The sequence below is a fragment of the Cyprinus carpio genome, chromosome B19, assembly GCF_018340385.1.
Source record: "Cyprinus carpio isolate SPL01 chromosome B19, ASM1834038v1, whole genome shotgun sequence".
Classification (NCBI taxonomy): Eukaryota; Metazoa; Chordata; class Actinopteri; order Cypriniformes; family Cyprinidae; genus Cyprinus; species Cyprinus carpio.
In genome coordinates, this window is record NC_056615.1 from 23,910,796 (window position 1) to 23,937,224 (window position 26,429).

Consider the following 26,429-nt stretch of genomic DNA (forward strand, 5'->3'; position numbering starts at 1 on the left):
TATCCTGCTGGAGAAGATTGTGTAACTTTTGCACATATAACTTAAATGGGTTGTTATATTATTATTTTTGAAAGAAAGACTTCAGAGACACCTGTAGTCTCACAAGTTTGTTTAAGACTGTTCACTACTATTTAAGTCAATTACATAAAAACAGCCTGGATTGGTCTAATTTGATACTGAACAGTCTGATTAGCATTTGGTTAACTGCTAGTTAGTCATACAATAGTTCTTTAGGCACAGTCTCAACATAATGGCTATATTAATGCAGCTGGCCCAGGTGTGCATTTGCATCACAAAATCATTCAAGTGTTGCTTCAGTTGCTTAATGTCCACTGTTGTTTTAGTATTTAATTGAATTTATATTCTGTTATGGTATTTATTAAGTTTTCAACCAGCTTTTAATTTTATATTTTCAGGTTTCATTTTTAATGTAAGTTTTAGCAACTGTATAACAGTATTTTTCTAAATTTCTTGATGTTTATCTTTTAGAAATGTTAAAATTTATATTATTAGTCATTTTTATTTTAGTCATTTTTTATGCTTTATTTCAGTTAACAACAAAAAAATTTTTTTCCTGATTTTTGTCTGCTAATTTTTTCAAACATGCAGAATTATTTGAAAACCATTTATACTCACAACATGCCAAACATTATTTAAAATGTGTTTTGGATGCTTTTTAAACATATGGTTGTCAAAAAGGTACGTAGAAACTTGTCACTTTTAAAATATCTGATTGACACCGTATTAAACATCATCCAAGTTATCATCTTTTGTGTTACAGAATACAGATTAAGCAAGTCATACAATATTACAGTGACATTTAAATAATGAAAGGATTTTAATTTTTTTGGTGAACTATCCCTTTAAGTCAGAGCCACTGAAGTTGGACAAGTTATCGATGCTGTACTAAGAATCACATCAGTGTCACTTCTGATGATTGTCAACATCAACAGCTATTCAGAATGTGTAAAACTGAAGCATACATTCAAACTGGTTGCTGACATGAATTATTGCCCTCTCTCTACATTTCTCTCGCTCTTTTTTAATCTCCTATTCACAAATAGAGGCCAAAAGAGGCTCAGCCAGCTGGATGAGATTATCTCTTTTTTTCTGATTAGAAATCAACGTCAGCACACCCCCCTAAAACACGCAAGTGTACCATCCTTTCTCTGAGCTCCGCCCCTCTCCGTCCTCCCGGCTGATATAAGGATGCCCACACCCACTCCAAACACTGTGAGAGGGAGAAAACCAGAGGTCACACTGATAAGAGACAGGAAAAAAAGAGGCCACCGGCGTATCTGAGAGGCTCAACAGAGAGACAAATCAGAGAGGAGAGAGGAGACTGCAGCACCAGCACTAAAGAAAGCTGCCTGGAGGACGCCACGTGTGTGTGTGTGTGCATATGTATGTTGAGACAGGCATAGGTAGATTCCAGGGATATTTGTGAGACTGACAGAGGACAAAAGCACATCATGGATCCCTCAGAGGGCCCCGTGGAACCCAAAGAAAGGAGGAAAATCCAGTTCGCTGTCCCGCCAACAGAACCGACTCAGCTGGACCCTCGGCAGGTTGAGATGGTAAGACTTGCGCACACACACGCTGACTGGAAGAAATGACCCTTTTGGGCCCTAAGCTACTTTATCCTGGTGAAGCAGTTTAAAGTCACTTTGAAGTGTTAGTGTGCATGATATAGACATTTTAGATAGAGAATTTGCTGAAACTCTTGAACCTGTCAAGAACATGTCAGGGTCATATTTTAAGCCAAAATCAGTTTTGTTTAAAACAGATCAGGCTTATTTTTACTTCTTTAAAAAAAAAAAAAATCCATTGTGACATTTTCCTGATTTTAACACAAAATAAAAATAAGAATTACTGGAATTACTCTAATGTAATTTTTTTTTATATTTTTTTCATTTTTATTGCAGTTTTTTTATTTATGCCATTTTTTTTTTAAGCAAAAAAAATGTAACAAAAAAAGGTCAAACTTGAACATTTTAATTTTTTTTAAATTTATATAAAAGATTTAAAAAAAAATCTGTTACATGAATTAGAATCTAATGAGTATAATGGAAATAACAAAAAATAATGTACAGAATGTATAACTTATGATATTCTATGTATAATTATTATTAAAAATCTTTGAAAAGTTTTTAAAAATCAAATGTTTAAAATGAAGATTAAAAAAAATTCTGTTACAATACAAAAGGGAATCAAAAGAAAGTAAGGGAAATTACAAAAAAAGTATATAACTTTTTATTCATGCCATTTTAATTAAAAAATAAAAGTAAAAAAGTACCATTTTAAAATAAAAAAGGACATCCTGGAAATCATAAAGGACTTCCTGGGAGAAATGTGCTTATTTATCATTAAAGTAATGCCCAAATGCAAAACAATCTTAATGGTCCGAAAAATAGGCTTCATATTCTTTATGTAAAATATAATTTCTCAATTTTTCTTTTAATTTTGGGGTCAAATGTGACCTGGAGTTATGTTTACCCTACACACTTACTGAGCACGCTCATAAAATGCGAAGTTTAAAGGCTATAAATCTGTCCTGGAAATGGTAAACGGTGTGTGACCTGGACTGGGGTGAGTTGATGTTCTGGATACCAGGATGTGGTTTTATAATCTCTGCATGCAGTGGGGAAATTGCACCATGTTCATCTGCATGTTTCTAAGTCCGCTATTGATTTTGGCCTTCAGTTGGATTGCACATACATTTTTGAGATAAAGAGGTGCACGGATGGCTGTGAATTTCTTTTTTCTGGATGTCTGAGAGTGCAGATGCAAGACTGTGTGTGTGTGTGTCATCCTGGACCAGTTCCCTGTCCTGTTGGTGTTGTAATTTTAGTCTTAACAAAGTGGGTCGGGGAGCTGTTCTGTACTGTGCTGCTGCAGAGATAGGCCAGCGAATCATCCTCCCGAGACACAAGTTAAAAGAGGTGCGAGGAAGAGAAGCCAGATACGTCTGCGCTCTATAGCAAATATGTAAACACATTTATTCGGTAAAGGTATTATTCATACAAAAAATAAACATACATGCATTACTCACTCACCAAATTGACTTTTTATTGGAACACCAAAAGAGAAGATTTGAAAAATGTCCCTGCTCCAAAAAGTCTATTTTAGTATCGAGACACTATATTTATTGTCTTGAATCAGCTTTTATTTTTATATTTTTCCTTTTAATTTTATTTAAAGTTAATTTTTTTTTTTGTATTTAGATTTTAGTACATCAAATTAAACTAGCTTAAGTACATATAGTTTATGTAAGTGAGCTTGTTCTTTATTATTATTTTTTTTTTTATGGCTTTACATTTTAGTTTCAGGTTTAATTTGTAGTTAAGTATAATAACCCTGTTTCCACTTCACACCAAAATGTCTAAAATCACCATTATAGCATTACAAACAGTAAAAATTATGTAAAAAGTTCTAAACAAACAAGACATTGTCATTACAATTGTTTGAATTTATTTTTTATTTTTTTCTGAGTTTGAGTTTTTATATACAGTAATTTTTCCAATTTTTGAGTTGGTTGATCTAGTTCACAAATTTGGTCTGAATGATTTGTTTACAAATTTGGCTGTTCATAATTCAGGTTTAAAACTACATGAGGGTGAGAAAATGGTAATAGACTTTTCAATTATTGCATGAACCATTCATTTATAATCAAGTGTAATATTCTATATGGAAAGGATGTGTGTTGTGAAGACATTGTGTCCTTTAAGCCTGTTCTTGAGATGGACGCATGTGTTGTGCTTGTTAGTGCCAGATTTGATGAATGGATGGGTTGCGCTGGGTTCTAGTGCTGGCAGAGCAGAGGGTGTGACATGAACAAAACCTGATGATCATCTTCTCTAGCCTGATTTCAAATGATCCAAAGTGCATCTTGAGCTTCAATGAAAGGAAGAACATCTGATCATTTTGTCTTAAATTTAAATCTAAGGTTGTTTCCAACATCATTGGATGATGTGTACATCAGCTTCTCCTTCCTTAATTGTATTTTGTTGCACATGGAAACAGTCCAGCAGCGTCTGTGGAACAGCTTGAGCTGAATGAGTTTTTTCTGGCTCTCTGGTTTCTAACTGAATCTTCTGGCCAGGTTTCAAAATTATGCATGCAGCTAAGTAGCTAGTCAGATATATTCATATATATCATCAAGGAAGCATTACATTTATCAAAACTGACAGTAAAGAAATTTATAATGTTAGAATAGATTTCTATTTCAAATAAATGCTGTTTTCTATTCATTGTGTGTTTATCACGGTTTCTACAAAAATATGAACCATCACATTTGTTTTCAACACTGATAATTATAAATATTTCTTGAGCAGCAATTCAGCATATTAGAATGATTTCTGAAGGATCATGTGACACTGGAGACTGGTGTAATGATGATGAAAATTCAGCTTTGCTCACAGGAATAAATGACATTTTAATATATGTTCCAATACAAAAACAGTTATTTTATATTGTAAGAATATTCCACCATAGAACTGTTTTTACTGTATTTGTGCTCTATTAGACTCATGATCAATGCTTAAAACAAGAAATTTAAATTCTATAAATTCAAGACATATTCTTTGACAAGTTTTCAAGTGTGATTTTTAAGTGAAGGTTCCATTTGTTCATGTTGATTCCAACTAACATTAACAAAGATGAATAAACACTGTAACAAATGTGTTGTTCATTGTTAGTTAATATTAATGCGTTAAATATAGTTAACAAATGAAACTTTATTGTAAAGTGTTACCAAGAATGCAAAGAAAAGGGTTTTTGCAGTGCAAATCAAACCTGACTGTCGTGCGTCACTAATGTGGACACCACAAAAGACTTGGACAGGGTTGCGTGCCACTTCTTAACTTCATATATTAACAGAAATCAGGGTTGCTACTTCACCGTCCTAGTTTTTATAATTGCCTTCGAACCTTCAGCTACTTTTGTAACAAGGACCTCTAAAGAACAGAGATCACTGAAGACATTGGGATGTGAACTAGTAACCTGTTTCATTTCTTCACCTATTCACCTTTATCTTATTTAGGATACATACTAGATGAAGTACAGCTGATCCAGACTATGGATTCTATATATACGGCAGCACAGTTTAACTTTAGAGGTCCCTAAGGGGATAAAACACCCAGGGAACTTCATCAGCCTAGATCTGAATTTCATTATGAGACTGAAATGATTGTCTGTTACACAAAAAAATAATATAATGTTTGGATAAATGGAAAAATTAACATTAGTAATAAAAAAGGATATTGTGCCCTAGTTTACTTCTAACTGAATGATGCCGTAAGGAACACTAATGTTTTTACTGTTGTTGTTTTTTTGTGATGCGGTCACATGGGGATTGACAACATGCCCTGCTATTGGGTTTTATGAATTGTATTTTTTCCTTGTCAATAATGGTGGGAAAGTTTAATAGTTTTGCTGTAGTCAAGACTTTAAGGCAATGAAGTAAACAAGTGTGAAAACTAGACCTGGTCTCCCTTGTCATAAGCAATATGAAATACAGCAGTCAACATTTGAAGTGGATCGAAAAAGTTTAGGAAAACTTTGATGAAAGGTTTTGATCCACTTTAAATGTTAACTACTGTATATGGCCGAAAAATGAGTTTGTGCCTCAAGTTACAGTCATCTAGGCTAAAATACACTTTGTCATTTTATGTGCATCACCCAGAGAAAAGACGATGCACTTCACTGTAGCAACTACGAGTTTAAGTAAACAGGAAAAAACAATGGTGTACAGGACAAAACATGAAGAGTAATGCTCATGAGTGGTTTACATAAGAGAGCGATTTAGTGTAGACGCACAATCTGCGTGACAAACACTGCTCTAGGAAACATCTAATACAAACACAAACAAATAAAATTGTGAACCAGTATTTTACTGAAATCCTTTAAACTACAGTATACTACCATTTTGTTTTAAAGGCTTTGTAAGAAGCTTCTTACGCATTCCAAGGCTGCATTTATAGATAGTAAAATAGTAATAATGTGAAATATCATTGCTATTTTAAAATGTAATTTATTCATGTGATGCAAAGCTGAATTTTCAGCATCATTACTCCAGTCTTCAGTGTCACGTGATCCTTCAGAAAGCATTCTAATATACTGATTTGCTGCTATACATATAAGCCAGTGATTCTAGAAAGAATGACCACAAGATTATAATTTCTCATGTGATTAATCTCTCCAAAGGTAAATGTGACTATATTATCGTGCACTCTAATCCCGGGGGACTATAGATTGCTATCAGAGCTGTCAGACATTCATCTGATTGTGAGAGTATTTATACTGGCCTAACCTAAAGGACACTTAGGGGTTTATTGATTACTGTCTCTTTACCTATAACCTAAAAATGCACAGGGTCATCACACAAGCCACTAGACTACACAGCTCCTGCACCTTTTTACTCCTGCAAGTATTGATCAACTAGAGGAATGTTCTGGGTTCAATACAACTGAAGCTCTATTGGCAGACTGTGACATGTTGTTGAGTTCTACACACTGCCATTTATTTCATTTTTAGGCAGTTTGAAGCACTGATGCATTGCTTTTATTTGTTGGTTTTGGGTTAGTCTGTGGGATCTGTCAGTAATGGTGTAGTGTGGTGGTTGCAGCACAGGTTGGGCATGAGTTTGTTGGTTTGGTTTGCTTTCTATCAGCAGTGAACTTTCAGTCCTTGACCACAGGTCACTCAAAGGGGATTGTCCCTGTAAAAGTGGAATGCAAGTTGCTTTGGATAAAAGCATTTGCAAATTGAGCAAACATTTTACTTTTTATTAATTTTAATTTATAATAGATCAGATTTAGATTTTTTGTTTCGTTGTATAATAGACTTTGCCATTTTTTATTTTATAATAAATTGAATGTAGGTTTTTAATTAAAAAATGTTTATATAATAGTTTGTATAACAGATTTAATAGACTATATCTTAATTTATAATAGAATAGATGTAGCTTTTATTTCATTTATAGTAGATAGTATGTAGATTTGATTTGATTTTTTAAATAATAATTGTCCAAATTTACAATAGAACATATGCAGATTTTATAATAGATGATGCAGATTTTTGTTTAAAATTCCATAATAAATTGGATATAGATTTTATTTGATATTAATATGAATATAGATTTAATTAGCTTTTATAACAGACTGGATGTAGATTTTTATTTTAAACCAGGTTTTTAATTATAAATTATAATATAACGATTTGACTGAGAAGTTGACGATTACATTTTATGAATTAGTCTTAGTATTTGGTGTTTTTCATTTTTCATTATTGACAACAGCACATTAACAAAATTTATAATGCTCATGTTCTCCAGCTTTGAGAATGATTCAAGTAACATATAAGTGACATAAATATTCTTATTCTTTTACTTTAATACCTTCAGTTACTTTCAGATTTTAAATCTCAGATTTCCAATGTGGCCTCAGACTCTAAATATAGCTTGAAACTAAAAGCAAAAGGGCACATAATATGTTACATAAGGCGATGGTGCCTGCTTGTATTGTAAAGAGGTGATGACAGCGCCAGAGATTGAGATTATGTAATTTCAGCAGTGTGAAACTGTCATTGAAATCTCACAATGGTCAAGCTACGCTCCACAGCCAGTGACTGGAAATCTGCTGAAGCGTTGCAGAGAAATACGGCCTTCTGGGACACGAGTGAAGAACACTGAGTAAAAAGTTGCTAGACTCTGGATTTTACAGTTAATCCACTATCTACACACACACACACACACACAGACTCATTGACGTCACGAGGTGACCTTTGGTGCCGTGTGTGTTTGTGGGTAAACAGAAATGAACAAGGACTCTGATTTTATTCTCTAAGTCTATCCACAGGGACAGACACCATCAGATTCACTGCTCAATTCATGCTGAAGTGTGTATGTGTTGAGGATGTGTATGTCCAGCTTCATTTAGCTGAGCCCTACAAAAACATCGCCTACTCTGGTGCTACCATGGTACTGCGCAATATATACTGAATATGGTATTTAATGATTACTGTATTCATATACAATGGAATATGGTACTCCAGGGTAAAGAATAAGCAATGGTATCATGCATCTGCATGTCTAAAAAGTACCAAGATAGCATTTTAGCATGTTTCTGTTATTGAAAAACAAGGAAAAGTTGGACTTGAGAGCAATTTAATTAAACATATTTGCTTGGTGATATAAATAATAATTATATAGGTTATTACAGTTATTAATTTGAGCCACACATTAGAGAAAAAATGTGTGTGTGTATATATATTATTTAAATGTCACTTAATATATATTATTCAAATAACTGTCCCTCAGTGTACTGTAATTATAATGTACATCTCTGAGCAGCTAGGTTGTTGCTTGCAATTTGTTTTTTAAAATGTCTCTAAACCATAAGCATTTTTAGTCTGCGATGTGAAAAATGTTGTAACTGTTTGTGTAAAAGTAAAACACAAATATTTAAAGGAACCTGAGGGGAAGGAGGACTCATAATATCATAATGGCAAATCCATTTGGAACACAGGACTTTCTGCTTGCGTAGAAAATGCTGTTAACCTGTCATCATAACAGCTGTTTTGTTAATGAATTTAACGTGTCTGCACCTCGTGTAAAGAGAGTTACCAAAAACCAGGAAAGATTTTGAGTGCTCTATTTTGTGTATAAAGATGTGGCCGATATTGTCTTTTCCTCTATACCAGGGTTCCTCAATTAGTTTTTCGCCGAGGGCCGAATTCTGCCAACAATACCAAGCCAAGGGCCGCTGACCTATATATTTCAGATTTCCCCCCAGTAGTCTGTTTTATTTAAATAATTATGAACATTTTTGCATTTAGATACAGAAGAACTTTGCCTGGTGAATATTAAAAACAAATGAACAAACAAAAAATCTGGATCTCCATGTCTGCCATGCAAATCAACTGTTCCTATACATCTCCAGACTAGATCTCTTCTCTCCACTTTCCCTAATTACAGATTAAATTATTAGATCTGTCAACATTATTATTTTTATACTTAGATTTTTTTTTTTTGGGGGGGGGGGTCATATAATTAATAATTAAACTGTAAACACTGTGTGTCCCAACCAGACGTGACACGACGCAATAAAAAGTATCTTTTCCATGTAGCTAGTTTTTGTCCTAACCACCCGTGACAGCAACATGTGACAATAAGCGACACAGAATTCTATTTTAGAAATAGTTTTTATTTTCTGCAACGTCGCGGCAGGAACAACATACAAAATATGACAGTGATAATCTCAAGTAATGGTTATGTGCTTTATTCAATGTTAAAAGTGTCTAATGTGAGTTTAAACAACAATACACATGAACTTTATAGCCATAGTGAAAGCAACAATAGATATTTAACCTCAGATCTTGAAAATAAATTAGGCTAAAGCAAACTTACGTTAAATCTATGAACTCACTGTAAACCAGCATCCGTAACAGATGGTCTCTCTCACTCACTCACTCACTCAAAACCGTTCAGTCCATTCACATTTGAATCATCTATTTTCTTTGTTCACTTTTCTTTACTTCACACTCGCCATGTTTTTGCTGTCACATCGTATATCCACACTGGATGCGACAAAGCATTGCAAAACATTTTAACTTTGTCAGCACGTAATAAATAGAACGAGTTTTCTGTCGGGGATTTGTCACACCACACCGCATCACATCCAGTGTAGACAGCATCACAGATTCTGTTGTATTTTGTTGCACCGCTCGCGTCCGGTCTGGACACAATGTAAGTTAATGTCGCTTTCTGATGCTGCGTTTGAATTTTCATGCCACATTATTTGAAATTAGCGGGGACCAAACATTTTTTTCTCTCCGGCCCGCGGGCTGCCTATTGAGGAACACTGCTCTATACAATGATGTCATATTACATAACATGAGGTGTGACTTGAGTCAGAGCATAAGAACTTTATCGTTTTTATGATAAAATGACTGTCAACCACAAAAAGTGGTTTGGTTTGCCAGACAAAACGTCAAGTGTTTAAAGAACTATATAAGCTGAATGTTTGTACTTTCCTAGAGTAAATGTGAGTGGTGTTGCTGCCATGATGCTAGGGTGCTATGGATAATTCCAAAGATGTTGCTATGTTTTTTTTTATGTTTTTTTGTAATTATTATTCATTTTGCTGCATGTTTGCTAGGATATTATTCTGAGTGGGTTTTAATATGTTATGCGGTTGCTAGGGTGTTCTAAGTGGTTTTAATGTGTTATGTGGTTACTAGGGTGTTCTGAGTGAGTCTAATGTGTGGTTATGTGGTTTCTAGGGTATTTTAAGTAATTTTTATGTGTTATGTGGTTGCTAAGGTGTTCTAAGTGGTTTTAATGTTTTATGCAGTTGCTAGGGTGTTCTAAGTGGCTTTATTGTGTTTGTGGTTGCTAGGGTGTTTTAAGTGGTTTTAATGTGTTATGTGGTTGCTGGGGTGTTCTAAGTGGTTTTAATGTTTTATGCAGTTGCTAGGGTGTTCTAAGTGGCTTTATTGTGTTATGCGGTTGCTAGGGTGTTTTAAGTGGTTTTAATGTGTTATGTGGTTGCTAAGGTGTTCTAAGTGGTTTTAATGTTTTATGCAGTTGCTAGGGTGTTCTAAGTGGCTTTATTGTGTTATGCGGTTGCTAGGGTGTTTTAAGTGGTTTTAATGTGTTATGTGGTTGCTGGGGTGTTCTGAGTGGTTTTAATGTGTTCTTATGTGGTTGTTCTGGTGTTCTGAGTGGTTTATGTTAATTGCTAGGGTGTTCTAAGTGGTTTTAATTTAATGGTATTTGGTTGCTAGGGTGTGTTTGAGTGTTTCTAATGATTTACTATGTGTTGCTAGGGTGTTTTCATGTGTTGTAAGTGGTTGCTAGGGTGTTTTCCGCGTGATTTATAGTGTGTGGTATGGTGTTTCTAGGGTGTGTTTGTAAAAAATAAAACACAAAAATTTTAAAGGGGGAAACCCGGGGGAAGGAGGGGCTCAAAATAATAATGGCAAATCCCTTTTGGGGAAAAAAGGACTTTTTGTTTCGTAGAAAATGCTGTTAAACCTGTCATCCTAACAGCTGTTTTGTTAATGAATTTAAAAATTTTCTCACCTCGTGTAAAGAGAGTTACCAAAAAAACCAGGAAAGATTTTGGTGCTCTATTTTGTGTATTTAAAAATGTGGGCCCATATTGTCTTTTCCCCTATACCGGGTTCCTCAAATTTGTTTTTCGCCGAGGGCCAATTTTGCCCAAAAATAAAAAGCCAAGGGCCCCCTGGGCCTATAATTTTTAATTTCCCCCCCGTTTCTGTTTATTTAAAAAAAATTTGGGAACCCTTTTTGCATTTAATAAGAAGAACCTTTTCCTGGGGAATTTAAAAACCAAAAGAACAAACAAAAAAACTTGGGTCTCCCTGTCTGCCAGGCCAATAAACCCGTTCCTAACATTTTCCAAAATAGATCCTTTTCTCCCCTTTCCCTAATTACAGTTCATATTAAAATCTGTCAACATTATTTTTTTATTTTTCTTTGATTTTTTTTTTTTGGGGGGGGGGGGGCAAACGTAAACAGGTTTTGGGCCCCCCCCAGAAAGTCCCCGCGCAATAAAAATCTTTTTTTATGTAGTAGGTTTTTTTCCTAACCACCCCTGCCCGCAACAGTGACAATAATACACCGAATTCTATTTTGAAATGTTTTTTTTTTTCCCGCAACTTTGCGGCAGGAAAAACATACAAAATATGACCCGTGATAATCTCAAAATAAAAGTGTTTGGGTTTTTTTAATGTTTAAAAAGGGGTAATGTGGTTTGAATATTTTTTTGCGGGTTTTTAGCCATAGTTTAAAACAAAAACTAAAATTTTAAACCCCAGATCTTGAAAAAATTAGGCTAAAGCCAAAAAGAAATCTTTTAAAAAATTCCCGAAACCCCTCCGTAAAAGATTGTCTCTCTACTCACCACTCACTCAAAACCGTTTTAATCCATTCAATTGTTTATCATTTTCTTTGTTCATTTTTCTTTACTTCACACTCGCCAAAGTTTTTTTCGTACCCTATATCCCCACTGGAATTTCGACAAAGCTTGCAAAAAATTTTAACTTTTTCCCGCACGTAATAAATAGAAAAGATTTTTTGTCGGGGGGTTTGTACAAACCCCACCGTCACATAAAATTGGGAGACAGCACAAAAGTTCTGTTGTATTTTGTTGCACGCTAGCGTCGGTCTAGACACAATGTAAGTTAATATTAAACTTTCTGATGCTGCGTTTGAATTTTCATACCCACATTATTTGAAGTGCTTGAGGGACCAAACATTTTTCTCTCTCGACCCAAGGGCTGCCACAATGAGGAAACCTGCTCTATACAATGATGCCGTCATATTACATAACATGAGAGTGTGACTTTGACAGAGAGCATAAGAACTTTATCGTTTTTATGATAAAATGACTGTCAACCACAAAAAGTGGTTTTGGTTTGCCAGACAAAACGTCAAGTGTTTAAAGAACTATATAAGCTGAATGTTTGTACTTTCCTAGAGTAGAAATGTGTGAGTGGTGTTGCTACTATGATGCTAGGGGTGCTATGGATAATTCCAAAGATGTGTTGCTATGTTTTTTATGTTTTTTGTAATTATTATTCATTTTGCTGCATGTTTACTGGGATATTATTCTGAGTGGGGTTTTAATATGTTTGCTGCGGTTGCTAGGGGTGTTCTAAGTGGTTTTAATGTGTTATGTGGTTACTAGGGTGGTTGGTTTGAGTCTAATGTGTGGTTATATTGGTTTCTAGGGTATTTTAAGTAATTTTTATGTGTTAGTGTGGTTGCTAAGGTGTTCTAAGGCGGTTTTAATGTTTTATGCAGCTGCTAGGGTGTTCTAAGTGGCTTTTTATTGTGTTTTGTGGTTGCTAGGGTGTTTTAAGTGGTTTTAATGTGTTATGTGGTTGCTTGGTTCTAAGTGGTTTTAATATGTTATTAGGTGGTTCTAATGTGTTCTGTATTCTTATGTTTGTTTTTTCTAAGTGTTCTAAAATACTTTATATGTGTTATGTGTTATAGCGGTGCTAGGGTGTTTAAGTGGTTTTAGTGTTATGTGGTTGCTGGGGTGTTCTAAGTCGTGGGTTTGAATTGGGTTTGTAGTTGTCCTATATGTAGTTAGTGACTGTAATGACTATGGTTGTTTGTGTAAGTTTGTTGTGTTTGTGGGGAGCGTTTGTTAGTTGTGTTTTTAATTTGTGTGGTTTGTTGTGACTGTTTTGTTGTTTTGATTTTTTTTGTGTAGTTGTTTTGTTTGAGTGTTGTGTAAATTGGTTGTTTTTTAGTTTGTTTTTGTGTGTGTGGGTGTTGTGTGTTTGTTTTGGTTTAATTTATGTGTAAGGAGTGTTTCAAAATTTTTTTTTTTTATTTAATTTTTCTTTTTTTTTTTTTTTATTGTTTTTTATGTTCTTTTTTACACACTTATGTTTTTTTTTTATTTTTTTTTCGTTTTTTTTTAGTTTTTATATTTTGTTTTGTGTTTTTATTTTACTTTTTTTTTTTTTTTGTTTTTTTAATTTAATCATTTTCTGTATGTTTTTTTTATTTGTTTTTTTTCTTTTTTTACTTTTTTTATTTCTTTTTTTGTATTGTTTTTTTTGTTTTTAACTTTTTCTTTTTCTTTTTTTTTTTGTTTTTTTTTTTATTTTTTGTATTTTTTTTATTTTTTTTACTTTTTTTTTAATTTTTTTTTTTTGTTTTCCTTTGTTTTTTTTATTTTTACGTTTGTTTTTTTTTATTTCCACACTCCCACACCCCACCTATCCCCCCACACACACCCCTGTTGCCCATTACCATTTTCACTGACACATACCTCGTTTTTTTTGTTTTACTCTTTAACTTTTCTGTTACCTGCTCAGACCATCCCCCATACATCACGTTTTTTTTTCTCTCTGGTGTTTGTGTGTGACTGTTTTTGTTGTCATAGGTTTTTGGTGGATTGTTGTTGTTGTGGGTGCGTTGATTTACTGTTGTTTTTTTTTTTCGACGTAATGCAGTTTATGTGTTTTAGGTTGGGGGTTGCTGTTGGGTTACTCGTTTATTTATCTGTTTTATTCTGTTGTTTGTGTTTTGTATTATGTTGTTTGGATTGTGGTTTTTATGGGTTGGTGTTGTTGGAAGTTGTTCAATGTTCTTGTTGTGGTTGAAATAGTGTATGTGTTTTGTTGTGGATAGATGGGTGGGGTGTGTTGTGTGGGGTGTGTGTGGTTTTATTTTTGGGTGTGTATGTTGTGGGGTGATTTGGAAGGTGGGGAGGGTTGATGATGGAGGGTGGCGAATATTTTCATTTGTTGTAGTTGTTTGTTTTTGGACTATTTTGTCTTGTGTGGTGAGGGGGTAATGTGTTTGTAGTTTGTGTTGGGTGGGGGTTTATTGTTAAAATAGTTTTGTGAGTTTTATTTGTAAAGTGTTTGTGAGTGTTGACCTTTTTTTGTTAGTTCGTTTTCTTTATTTTTTCTTTCTCCCCCCCCCCGAGAGAGCCCCCCCCCCCGTTTTTTTTTAATAGTCTGTTTTTTTTTTTTTTTTTTTGCTCAAACTGACCACATTCTCTCACTCCACCATGTTTTCTTGATTTTTTGTTTGTTTTTATTTTGTTGTGTTTGTTTTTTTTTTGAGTTTTTTTTCTTAGGTATTTGTGGGGAGGGGGGTATTGGGAGGTAAGGGGTGGTGGTGGTTGGTAGTGGTTGGATGGTTGTAGGAAGTTGTGTTTATGTGTTGGTGTGGGGGTGTGGGTTGGATGTTGGCGGGGGGGGGGGGGGAGGGTGTTTGGTGTTGGGGGTGAGGATATGTCCACGGTATTAAGCGGGGTGGTTGGGGGTTGGATGTGGTGGTGGAATGTTGTGGGAGGGATGGGCGGTTTGGGTGGGGTAGGTGGTGGGGTGTGGGGGAGTGTCGGGTTGTGGGGGGGGTGTATGGAAAAAGAAGGCTGTGTGTGGTGTGGTGTGGTTTGTTGTTTTTTGGTGGTTTGAAAAGTGTGGTTTAATGGTGTAAACACACACCAGACACTCGGTTTGTGTTGTTTTTTTTTTGTAAAGTTGTGTTTTGCTGTTTTGGATGTGAAATGTGTGTTTGTGTTTTGGGGTTTAGAAGAGTTTTGTGGTGTGTGTAATTATGGTGTTGTATTGTGTGGTATTCGTGTTTAGTTTTTGTTTGTGTAATTTTGATATATTGTTTGGGTTTGTGTTGTTGTTGTGTTATTTGACTAACCTTGTGTTGTGTGTGTTTGTTTTGATTTTGGTGTGTGGTGTGATGTTGTTTGGGTTGTGTGGCGGGTGTTAATGTGGTTGTGTTTAGTGTTGTGGGTCGTGTGATGTGTTCCTTTGGTAGGGTACTGTATTACAGGGTGTTATTTGTAGGGTATTTTGTGAGTGTTTAGGTGGGTTGGGGTATTGTGTGTTGTGAAGTTAATTGTTTGTTAATTTTCGTATTGTTGATGTGTTGTGGTTGTTGGGTGGTCTGTATCAGGTTGTTTTGTTCGTGTGATATTATTTTTGTAGTGTTGTTGGGAAATATTTTGTTGTTAGTGAGTTTTTGTGGTTTGTGTGTGTGGCCTTGTGGTTTTTTTTGGGTTGTTTTTGTGGTTGTGTTAGGGGTTTTAAGGTGTGGACGGGGTGGTGGGATGTGTTTTGTGTTGGTGTGATTTGTTGTTGGGGGATGTTGTGGATCAGTGTTGCGTAGGGGGGTTGGGTGGGTGCGCTCTTGGTGGTGGTAATTTCATTTGTAGTGGGCGTGGGAGCAGGCTGGGAGTTCAAGGTGTGTTGGTGTGGGGTGTAATTGTGGGTGTGGGTTGTGTGGGAATTCTTTTGGTGTCTAGCGCGCTGTGTTTGTTTTGTTGTTGATGTACTATGTTGTTTGTGTTATGTTTTTTTTTAAAAGGTACTAAATTAAGTGGTTGCTAGGGTGTTCCGAGTGATTCTAATGTGTGGTTATGTGGTTTCTAGGGTGTTTGAAGTGGTTTTAATGTTTTATGCAGTTGCTAGGGTGTTCTAAGTGGCTTTATTGTGTTATGCAGTAACTAATTCTAAGTGGTTTTAATGTGTTATGTGGTATTTGTATGCTAAGGTTGTTTCTAAGTGGTTTTAATGTTTTATGCAGTTTGCTAGGGTGTTCTAAGTGGCTTTATGATTGTGTTTTTATGCGGTTTTATGCTAGGGTGTTTTAATGGGTTTTTGTAATGTGTTATGTGGTTGCTGGGGTGTTCTGAGTGGTTTTAATGTGTTCTTATGTGGTTGTTCTGGTGTTCTGAGTGGTTTATGTTATGTGGTTGCTAGGGTGTTCTAAGTGGTTTTAATGTTATTTGGTGCTAGGGTGTTCTGAGTGTTTCTAATGATTTACTATGTGGTTGCTAGGGTGTTTTAATGTGTTGTTAAGTGGTTGCTAGGGTGTTCCGAGTGATTCTAATGTGTGGTTATGTGGTTTCTAGGGTGTTTGAAGTGGTTTTAATGTTTTATGCAGTTGCTAGGGTGTTCTTAGTGGCTTTGTGTTATGCAGTTGCTAGGTGGTTTTAATGTATCATGCGGTTGCTGGGGTGTTCTAGGTGGTTCTAATGTGTTCTTATGTGGTTGTTTGGGTGTTCTAAGTGGTTTTAATATGTTATGCGGTTGCTAGGGTGTTCTGATTGGTTCTAATGTGTTATGCTAAGTGGTTTCAATCTATTGCTGTGTGGTTTCTAGGGTGCTCAGAGTGGTTCTAGCATGTTGCTAGGGTGTCAGATTGATTTTAGTGTGTCACTGTGGTTTTTAAGGGTTTTCTAAGTGGTTTCAGCATGTTGCTTTGTGGTTGTTAGTGCACCGCGTACTGTGAACTTATTCTGTGCATCACACTGATGCATTAAACTGCTGATCATTACAGGTCATTGTAGAGAACCAAATCATGAATATGTAGTTCACTTGCTTTGCATCAGATAAAACTTTGGCAAAACCAGTGATCATTTCCTCTTCAAAAGTGCTGGTTTTATCAACCCCAAGACCTTATAAATATAACCTTGTCTCCAGACAAACTGATACTCTTGGAATTTGTGTAAAGTCAGCCGGCCTGACTAGAGTTTAGTGTGTAATATGCATCAGATGGTCAGTGAACAGACAAACTGTGTTGTCTAAGAGGGCAGGAAATATTGAATAGTGCTGGAACACATGCATGCCAGTTTTGTTTTGAGAGCACATCCAAGAGTGAAAAAAGGCTGGAGATGGAAAAGTTTGCGAATTGCACAAACTTTTTTTTTTTTTTTTTTTTTTTTTTTTTTCAGTGTAAGATGGGAGACAATGTTCTATGTCAGTTAGCAATTATGTGTATACATGGCATATGTAATAGAACATCTGGGAAAGAATGTTCTTTTCATTTTTTTAGACTGCATGGAGTTCTGAGAAGAAACTATCTGGATTTCTGCATGATTGGCTTCAAAAAATGTGCTCTGAACTTCATCAAAGTTAGTTGTATCAAACAACACACCCCTACAATGTGGCACCGTCACTGAACAAATGTTCATTTTGTGGATCTTCGCGTTGTGGAGGAGGATTTGCCACAGAACACTTTGCTTCCTCCAGAGCACTTTGAACTCTGCTCCAGTGCTGCTGAAGAACATCCAGGTGGCCTTGTGGGACATTTAAAAGGGCAACAATTATTTCTTGTCCTTTATTTGGAAAGCTTGTTGGTAACACTTAGAAGTTTAGTCTTATTCTGTGTTTTTCATTATGTAGACTCATTAACATGCATAAAGCACAAAAAAAGCTTTATCTACAGCAAATGTTTGAATTAGGGCCAGATTTTGCTGCAGAACCCTTTTTAAATGCAGGGTAGATGATTTAGTTCAAAAACATTTTTTGTTAAGCTGTTTAAAACTCACATCCCCATAGCAATCAATCACTGAGTTAAGTGGTCTAAATGTATTTATATGTATTTATATCATCTGAGGAAGGCATGGGGCATAAAATATTTGTCCAATCATATCCCTCGGTCCGAGGGCTACGATAGGCTGTGCTAACCTGCCTGTTATTGTAATATTATGCCCTTTGTACTGTAATGTTTTATCGCCGGTGAATGAGACCGCATTCATGTGTTTTAGAGGACGCCTGGCTTTGGAGAGTGATTTGCAGGGAGGGTGGAATTTTATGCTTTTAAAGCTAGCTTGCTATTGCTAGCCTCTCTGAAATTGGCCTATCTTTATGGTATACAAAGAACATTTTATTATTTAGTTCTTCAGAAACCTTGTGTTTCTCTGTAATAAAAAATCTTAAAAATAACATGAAGAACCTTGGAATCTTTCCATTCCACAAAAAGACTCTTTAGATTATTAAAATGTTCTTTACACTAAGAAAAATGGTTCTTTTAGGAACTGTTCACTGAAAGGTTCTTTGGGGAACCCAAAATAGTTCTTCTATGGCATCACCCTTTTAGGATCTTTTTATGTTTAAGAGTGTTAATGTCAAGAACTACTTTTGATCTCTATATTCTTGATAGAGCCTTGCATGTTAAAAATAACCAATTAATAACTTATTTTTTAGGGTGAGAGTTTGTACTTATCTAAGGATACATTTACATGACAAACAAAAAAAAAAAACATAAAACTTTTTACTTTTTAAAATTTAAAAATACAAACATACAAACATCGATCCATGAAAACATAAAAAAATTTGTTTTATGCATGCCTGGCCAGTAGTTGGTGATATCATTTTGTAAACCAGGGGTCTCCAACCCTGCTCCTGGAGAGCTACTGTCCTGCGATTTCAGCTCCAACCCCAATCAAACACACCTGAACCAGCTAATCAAGGTGTTCAGGGCTACTTGATAATTACAGACAGGTGTGTTGGAGCAGGGTTGGAACTGAAGTCTGCAGGATGATAGCTCTCCAGGAGCAGGGTTGGAGATCCCTGTTGTAAACAAACACTACATGCCTGCGCACATACACACATATGCCTATAGACTGAAAATGTAATGTGCATTACGTCACCATTTTCACAAATTTGCGTTTTTGTAGTTTACACACGCGATGATAACGGTATTGTTTTTTACAAATTGCACTTTTCCAAAAGTTTGCATTTTTAGGCCCCCAAATTGTGGAAATGAATGTCAAAAATGTATAAAAATGTTTTTAGTTGAAAACGGTGTTGTGTAAAACCCCCCACAGAGTTTAGCTCTAGCCTTGATCAGACTTACCCTGTAACTTTCTAGTAATCCAGAAGACCTTGATTAGCTTGTTCAGGTGTGATTGATTAAGGTTGGTGCTAAACTCTGCAAGGCTGGAGTTGAGAGCTGCTGTGTTAAAGGAAGCCTTGTGTAATACTTCAAGGCTCCTGTTGTTCTACTTCAAGGTTCCTCTGAAATCTAATCAGGTGCTCTTTTGCGAAAGACGTTCTCTTTTGATCAGTGCTCTTCACGTGGGTTTAGTTTGGGATCGAACTTATTGACTGGTTACCTCATTTTCAACAAGCTGAAATTGATTTGTGAAATTGCATTTATCTGCAATTATCAATGTAATTAAAACTGAAAAATACTTTTTTGTCCCTGGAGGAAAATTTGTCTTGGAGCAAACTTTTAAAGTTAATAATTGTGAGGTTTCAGTCAGGATTTTGCCATGATGTGGGGGTGTTTACCTGGCAGAGTTCCTAGAGGACTAGGTGATTAGTTGAGGAAGAGCTGTTTTCTTGAGATCATTAGTCAGTCAGTTCTCTGTGTACTTTTGAGCTTCGTTGTGCTCTAGAGTCACTTTTTCCATTTGTGTCCTTGTGCATTTGATATCAGGCAGACTTGTATAAATGTTTTCTGTTCAGGGACGGGTTTGAGTGGAGGGAGGCGTCAGATACAGTTCTCTAATTCACATTTTTTGGCCAAGCTGTCACACGTGCAATGACAATATTCAAAATGTCCTCATTAAAGTCAACATCTAGAACAGGGTTTCCCAAATGGGGATATTGCAGGGAGTTTGTGATAGACTGTCTGAGAAATTAATGGCAAATAAATACAAATGTAAAGTAAATGAATACAGAATGGTTCATTTGAATGTAATAAGATAAGACAAATAACAAACTTATATCACAAGCTAATATGCAAAGATGTTGTAAAATGTATTATGATGTTGCAGGAGGACTGACCCTGTAATAATTTTACTGTTAATCACTGAGTAAAAGGTTCCTGGCTCCTCACTCATACTTGTGCAAAGTGAGATGATTTTCTTTCATTGTTTTCCCCCCGTTAACTATTCTCTACTGCTTGTCTTTCAGATTCGACGACGAAGACCCACACCTGCCACTTTGTTCAAAGTAGCAGACCAAACATCTCCTGAGGATGACATCTCCACCCATCAGGTACCACACTGCCACCTCAGTTCTGGAGGTTTAACTACATTCATAATACAGCCGCATGTAAAAGATAAGTGAATGAATTTATGTATAGCTTTGTTGTGTATATCCCTTACAATAAACATACTGTGGCCAAGTGATTATACAGTGATGATCTTATTGATAATATACATATACTGTTGTATCTCTATGATACATGCTAAATAATACCATAGTAAAACCATTGCATTAACATATATATATATATACTATATATATCTAGACATATATACTATATATATATATATATATAGATATATATATATATATATATATATATATATATATAATATAAGCCTTTTTCATAATAATTTCAAGATTTGTTCTTGTTGTTTATCCATTTACAATATTTACCAGAAAAATTTAAATATTCCTATCAGGGTTATTATTGTTAAATAAACCTATAAAACATTTTCTTATTTGAAATAATATGAACATTAAATAAAATAAATATAAAATTTAAAAAAAAAGTTGTTTTTTTCATTTATTTTGTTGAATTACTAAAATAACTAAAACTAAATAAACTGCAAACTTAGACTATATAGACATAAAAAAAAATACAAAAATAACAAAATTACTAAAACTCTAAAATTAAAATAAAATTAACACATAAAAAAGAAGAAAATCTAATTCAAAATATTAACAAAAATTATAGTAGCACATCAGTGATTCTAAAATTGTACAGAATAGGAATATTAATTAATTGTATATGTATATATGTAATAATTATTTTAATTTAGATTATAATAATCTATGATTTTTCATAATGTTTGACCTATATACTTTATTGTAATATTATGATATTTGATATTATATAATAAAAATAATTGTGTAGGGTTGACACTTTATGTCCAATGTAAAATCTGTGTGTGTGTGTAATATCATATGTACATTTAACATATATATGCTTTCTTCAGTGGGTTGTAGGAGAAAATGGTGTCCTCAAGCCAAAACGAATCAACCCAAATATCTACCAGCCACCATCACTAAAAGGTAAAAGCCTGTAGTTTTGCCTGTGATGTGTGATCTGTATATTGTGTATATTCCTTTAGTATACATATTGTTTCTGAAGACTTTCCTGCACTGTGCCGGCCCTGGGTTTAAAAGCTCTCCCAAGCTGCAAGTCTGTTTTTCTCGTTTTACCATGCGTGTGTAAGATTAGAGATGGTGACAGCTGTGACGGGTGTGAGTCTGTGCTGCTCTGGATCATCCTGGATTACAGCAGATAGCATACAGCTGCAAACACACAGTTTTAGAGGACAGACGTCCATCAGAAATGTTCACCATCAGACCAATGCACTACAAAGATTGTGACCCACGGAGGACAATCTAGATTACTAGATTATGTCAACATAACAGTGCTGTTGTTTTCATCTTTGGCTCCGTTTAGATCCATTTTCATTGACGGAGCAAATATAAACAAAATAACTGGCCGAATTTTGTCTAAATTGTAACTTATTAGCTTAGTGTATTTGATATCAAGGTGATATTGAGTTTGAAAGCACTACCGCTTTTCTAATATTGCTTAATTGTCTAATTTGATCCATTTAATTCTCTTTGGAAATTCTAGGAGAAACTGTAGAAGCTTGTTTTCACCACGGGATAAAAATAAAAGATAATTGTGAATTATCTCATATTAACTCACAATTCCGGGGAAAAAAAAGAAAATCAGAATTGAGATATAAACTCGCAATTTCATGACAAAAAAAAAAAAAAAAAAAAAAAAAAAAATGAATTGTGAGTGAAAAAATAGATGTAAACTCAGAATTCTGAGGGGAAAAGTCAGAATTGTGAGAGAATTCAGAATTTGCAAGAAAGTAATTCAGAATTCTGACTTTATATCTTGCAGTTCTGAGTTTCTATTTTGGAATTCTGGCATTTTTTGCAGAATTGTGAGAAAAAAGTCTGAATTGTGGGACAAAAAGTCAAAATTACCTTTATTATTATTATTATTATTATTATTATTATTATTATTATTATTATTATTGTTTTATTCTATGGCAGAAACCAAAAGAAAAAAAAAATGACAAAATTAAATTTGTTTTAATGCGTGAAATTAAAAGAAGGGAAAATGATGTGATATTGTCTCTGAATGTGTGTTTTGTCTGTTTTGTGAATTATCTATTTGTAAAAAGACAGGTGGTTTATCCCTGTCCATACATGTCCCATCATTGTAGCAGAAATAAAACCCATTCTGGTCGGCACAGTGCAGAAGTCTTGCTAAAAAGTAAACAGACCCTATCCGTCTTTATCTGTGTGTGTTTGTGTATGTTCCTGTGTTTGTCCCTTGTGCTTTGATGATCCCTGATTTGTGAATCCCCCTGTGTGTGTTTGTGGTCGTGTGTTTATAGCCGTGCAGCAGATGGCTGAAGCTCACATGCAGAAATTAGGTGTGTATCCTCATGTAGAGGAGGAAGGGGAGGAGCCTATTCAGAGAGGGGGGGAGGAGCTTTCCTCATCCTGCACACCTGGTAATCTTAATATCACATCACAGATGAACCCTCCACATATGCATGTTACGTTATCCATCTTATATTTCAGTTTTTTATCATTTAATTTGAAAAGGTTGCTGCTGCATGATCACAATAGTATGAGAAACGTATGTTCACACTTTCTCAAATATTATATCAAATTAATATTATTGAATACTTTCTACTACTATAACTATTAGTTTTAAAGGGGTAAAAGTTAAGAAGAGTCATTATGCATATATAATAAATATATTTAATAACTTCAAAAGTTAAAATAAATTGAAATTAAAATGTTTTATTATTTTATTTTTATTACATTTCCATTGAATGATGCATTAAACAGCGATAAAACGACAATACCAGATAATCAGAAAAACAAAAAAATTCAACAAATTATATCAATATTAACTAATAAACAATCACATAAAATTACTATTATAACACTTTATTTTAAGGTGTCCTTTTTACACATTACATGTACTTACTATTATAATAACAATAAATTATGCATAATTACATGCAAGTAGCCTTAAGCCAAACCCTAACCATATAGTAAGTGCATGTAGTTAATATTATTTAGTATTTAAATGTATAATTACACTGTAACAAGGACACCTTAAAATAAAGTGTAACCCAGTTTTCTGAGAAATATATTGTAGACACACATTTAGATAGATTTAGATTATCACAGTTTTTATGCAATTGGAGGTGGACTTTGGGTTATTTGGGTTTTTAAAGACTAGTTTTTAGAGGGGAAAACTTAAGTTACTTATTATTATTTTTTTTACATTTTACATGATCTTGGGTTCAGAGTACAGTCTTTTATTGTGCATCTTTGTTTTATCCACTAAATTTCAGTGTAAATTGCAAGTGTTTTACTTAAGCACTGATAAAGTATGTGCGACCCTGGACCACAAAACCAGTCTTAAGTGTCAATTTTTCGAAATATATATATTTGGCCGAGATACAACTATTTGAAAATGTGGAATCTGAGGGTGCAAAAAAAAATCTAAATACTGAGAAAATCACCTTTGAATTGTCCAAATAAATTCTTAGCAATGCATATTACGAATCAAAAATTAAGTTTTGATATATTTACAAAATATCTTCATGGAACATGATCTTTATTTAATATCCTAATGATATTAAAATCGATAATTTTGACCCATACAATGTATTTTTGGCTATTGCTACAAATATACCCCAGCGACTTAAGACCGGTTTTGTGGCCCAGGGTCACGTATGTGGTCTTTGTGTCATTAAAATACAATTTTCTTATATTGTGCTACTCTCTTGTACCAGTGCTAATGTTCCAAAAAAAAAAAAAATCCAGTTTAGAAACTCAACAAACATATTGTATTTTTATGCAGCATTCAACCAAAAACATCAGCCAATCAAATATGAGAATATGTGTTGATTCCATATTTTGTTTAACAAATTCTCATTTTAAAGATTCACAGGAGCAAAGGGGCATGGCAGAACACCAGCCCGGCATGAGAAAGGCAGGAGCCACGGCACCAACCGATGAAGAGGAGGAGGAAGAAGTAGAAGCAGAAATTATGGCAGAGGATGAGTGCAGAAATGTGGACTGATAAAGTCTGAGGAACTTTGGAGATTTTTTTTCATAATGCAGAACCTTGTTTGGAGATCAGAATTACTGTTTATTGATAACTGGCTGTCAATAATTCCATCACTTGATTAAAAACGGCTGTCTGTTTGTATTCAGAGACAAAAATAGACTTAAAAAAAAAACCTCTGAAAGACTGGGATTTTGGAGTGGTCAAACAATTCATTCACCCCGACATTGCCATGAAATAGAAATACATTAGGTTAAATCCATCAGCAGTCATCTAATATCATCCCTGCATTTCATACATTCGAACAAAAATATGAAGTACAAATGTTTAGTTCTATGTGCAGCGCAGAATGAATGTGAAGCGTTGAAAAATGTGTTCATATCATGTCATGTATTGTGTGTGTGTGTGTGTGTTTGAGTTGCAGTGTGTTTTGCGATCGGTGCGTTTCTTTGGGCCTACACTGCCATCTGGAGTACAGAGAATTGTTATACTGATTCCCATGAAATCATTTGCCAAAAACAATAATCCCAGAGCACATGGAAAGGCTCAATATCTAAGTATTTAGCAGCATTATTATTTGTTAAACCATTGCCAACATGAGTTAATTTAGCAGAAACAAACAAAAAGAATGTTCATAATTACAAATATAATTATGTTTGAATATTTATAAATATAAAAAGAAATAATTACTCATTTCTAAAATGATCTAAAATAATTTCTAAATTCACCATTGGTAGTTGAGGCAAAAACATACTTCTAAAAAAACAAAAGCTGATAAAGACTGCAGTAATATTCCAATAAAGGCTGTTTTGTTTTTACATGGATAGATATCACAAATACTACTTTGCTTTATCTCACTGTTTTGGGAGATTTTGCTTCATGCAACTAATCGTGGCAGACTGTGAAAAACACATTCCTACAATGTTGTCTGTGATACATTTGTGGTTTGTCAATGACATTGTGATCAAAGCTGCTATAAACATCGTATTTGCATACAGAATAGAATTTGCATCTCTTGATATGACTGTATTTGGTTACAGATAACAAAAAAAACTCCAAATTCAGTGCCTCGGGGTGAACGTTCAGCGCTCGTGTACATCAGGAACACGTAAATGATTTCAGTCGATTACTGTAGTTAACAACTTGCATTAATATTAGCTGGGTAACTTATTACTTCTCTTAGTTTTGAAGTTTCTTCCTTAGCAAAATCTTTTAAGGGAAAAATGTTGAACTATTTTTAAAAATGATTGATGATGGTTTAAAATGCAGACAGCCACATGTTGCTTTTATAAGAAATTGTACTGCTTTATATCGAAACTAATCACGTTTGTATGCATATATATTTCTCCAAAGCTCATGCAGGTACATGTTGTTGATTTTGATTTACGTACAATAGAAAATCTGAGAAAATGTACCCAATTAGTATCGCTATCCATAGGAACTATGGAAGTGTTTTAGGTTAAAGTCTCTGTATCAATAAACATATTTGCACTGAATTAAAGTGTCATGTTTTTGGATCATAATAAGGCAAGCTCCATTACACAGTCTTCAAATTTTGAACAAAACTGGGCATGTTTGACCTCGGTTTGAAGTGCTATTACTTTACATTTGGAAAGAAAGTATGATTTTTATACTCTGACCAAAAAAAATGTTCATCAAAAAGGCATATTTTTGGTTTAATGCTGCCAAGTCGAGCATGTGTGGGCAGTTTTGGCAAAAACATCCAGTTTCTGTTGTAAACAGATGGCGGCACGGTGGTTCTCCATCCCATATCTTGAATGGCTCTGCCTTTGATGCTTTCAAAATCTGGGCTGAAACTGATCCGGTTTGGATTCCCAAAAGAGGTGGTCCATATTTTAGTCAAAAAATCTAATTTCTCAGATTCTCCGCCGACTGCTTCAGCTTTAGCTATCACACCATTAGGAGGATCCAGGATTAGGAAACTTCCCCAGTCTAACGTCTGCACCAGATCCCTGTGTTTGGCTTTTTGGCTAACCGTGTGACCTACTTCACACAATATAGTGATCAGTGTTTTATGGTGACTTAT

The 26,429-nt window shown here is 34.6% G+C and overlaps 1 protein-coding gene across 1 annotated transcript; it reads left to right on the top strand.

Moving 5' to 3' along the window:
* The first annotated feature begins 868 nt into the window (after positions 1-868).
* Positions 869-25,878, top strand: LOC109059110 (protein phosphatase 1 regulatory subunit 1B). The gene is made up of 5 exons (XM_042745117.1): positions 869-1,577; positions 20,218-20,301; positions 21,252-21,327; positions 22,686-22,805; positions 24,258-25,878. The coding sequence occupies exons 1-5, from the start codon at positions 1,473-1,475 to the stop codon at positions 24,395-24,397; spliced, it is 525 nt and encodes a 174-aa protein (XP_042601051.1). The 5' UTR covers positions 869-1,472; the 3' UTR covers positions 24,398-25,878.
* Positions 25,879-26,429: the final 551 nt, after the last annotated feature.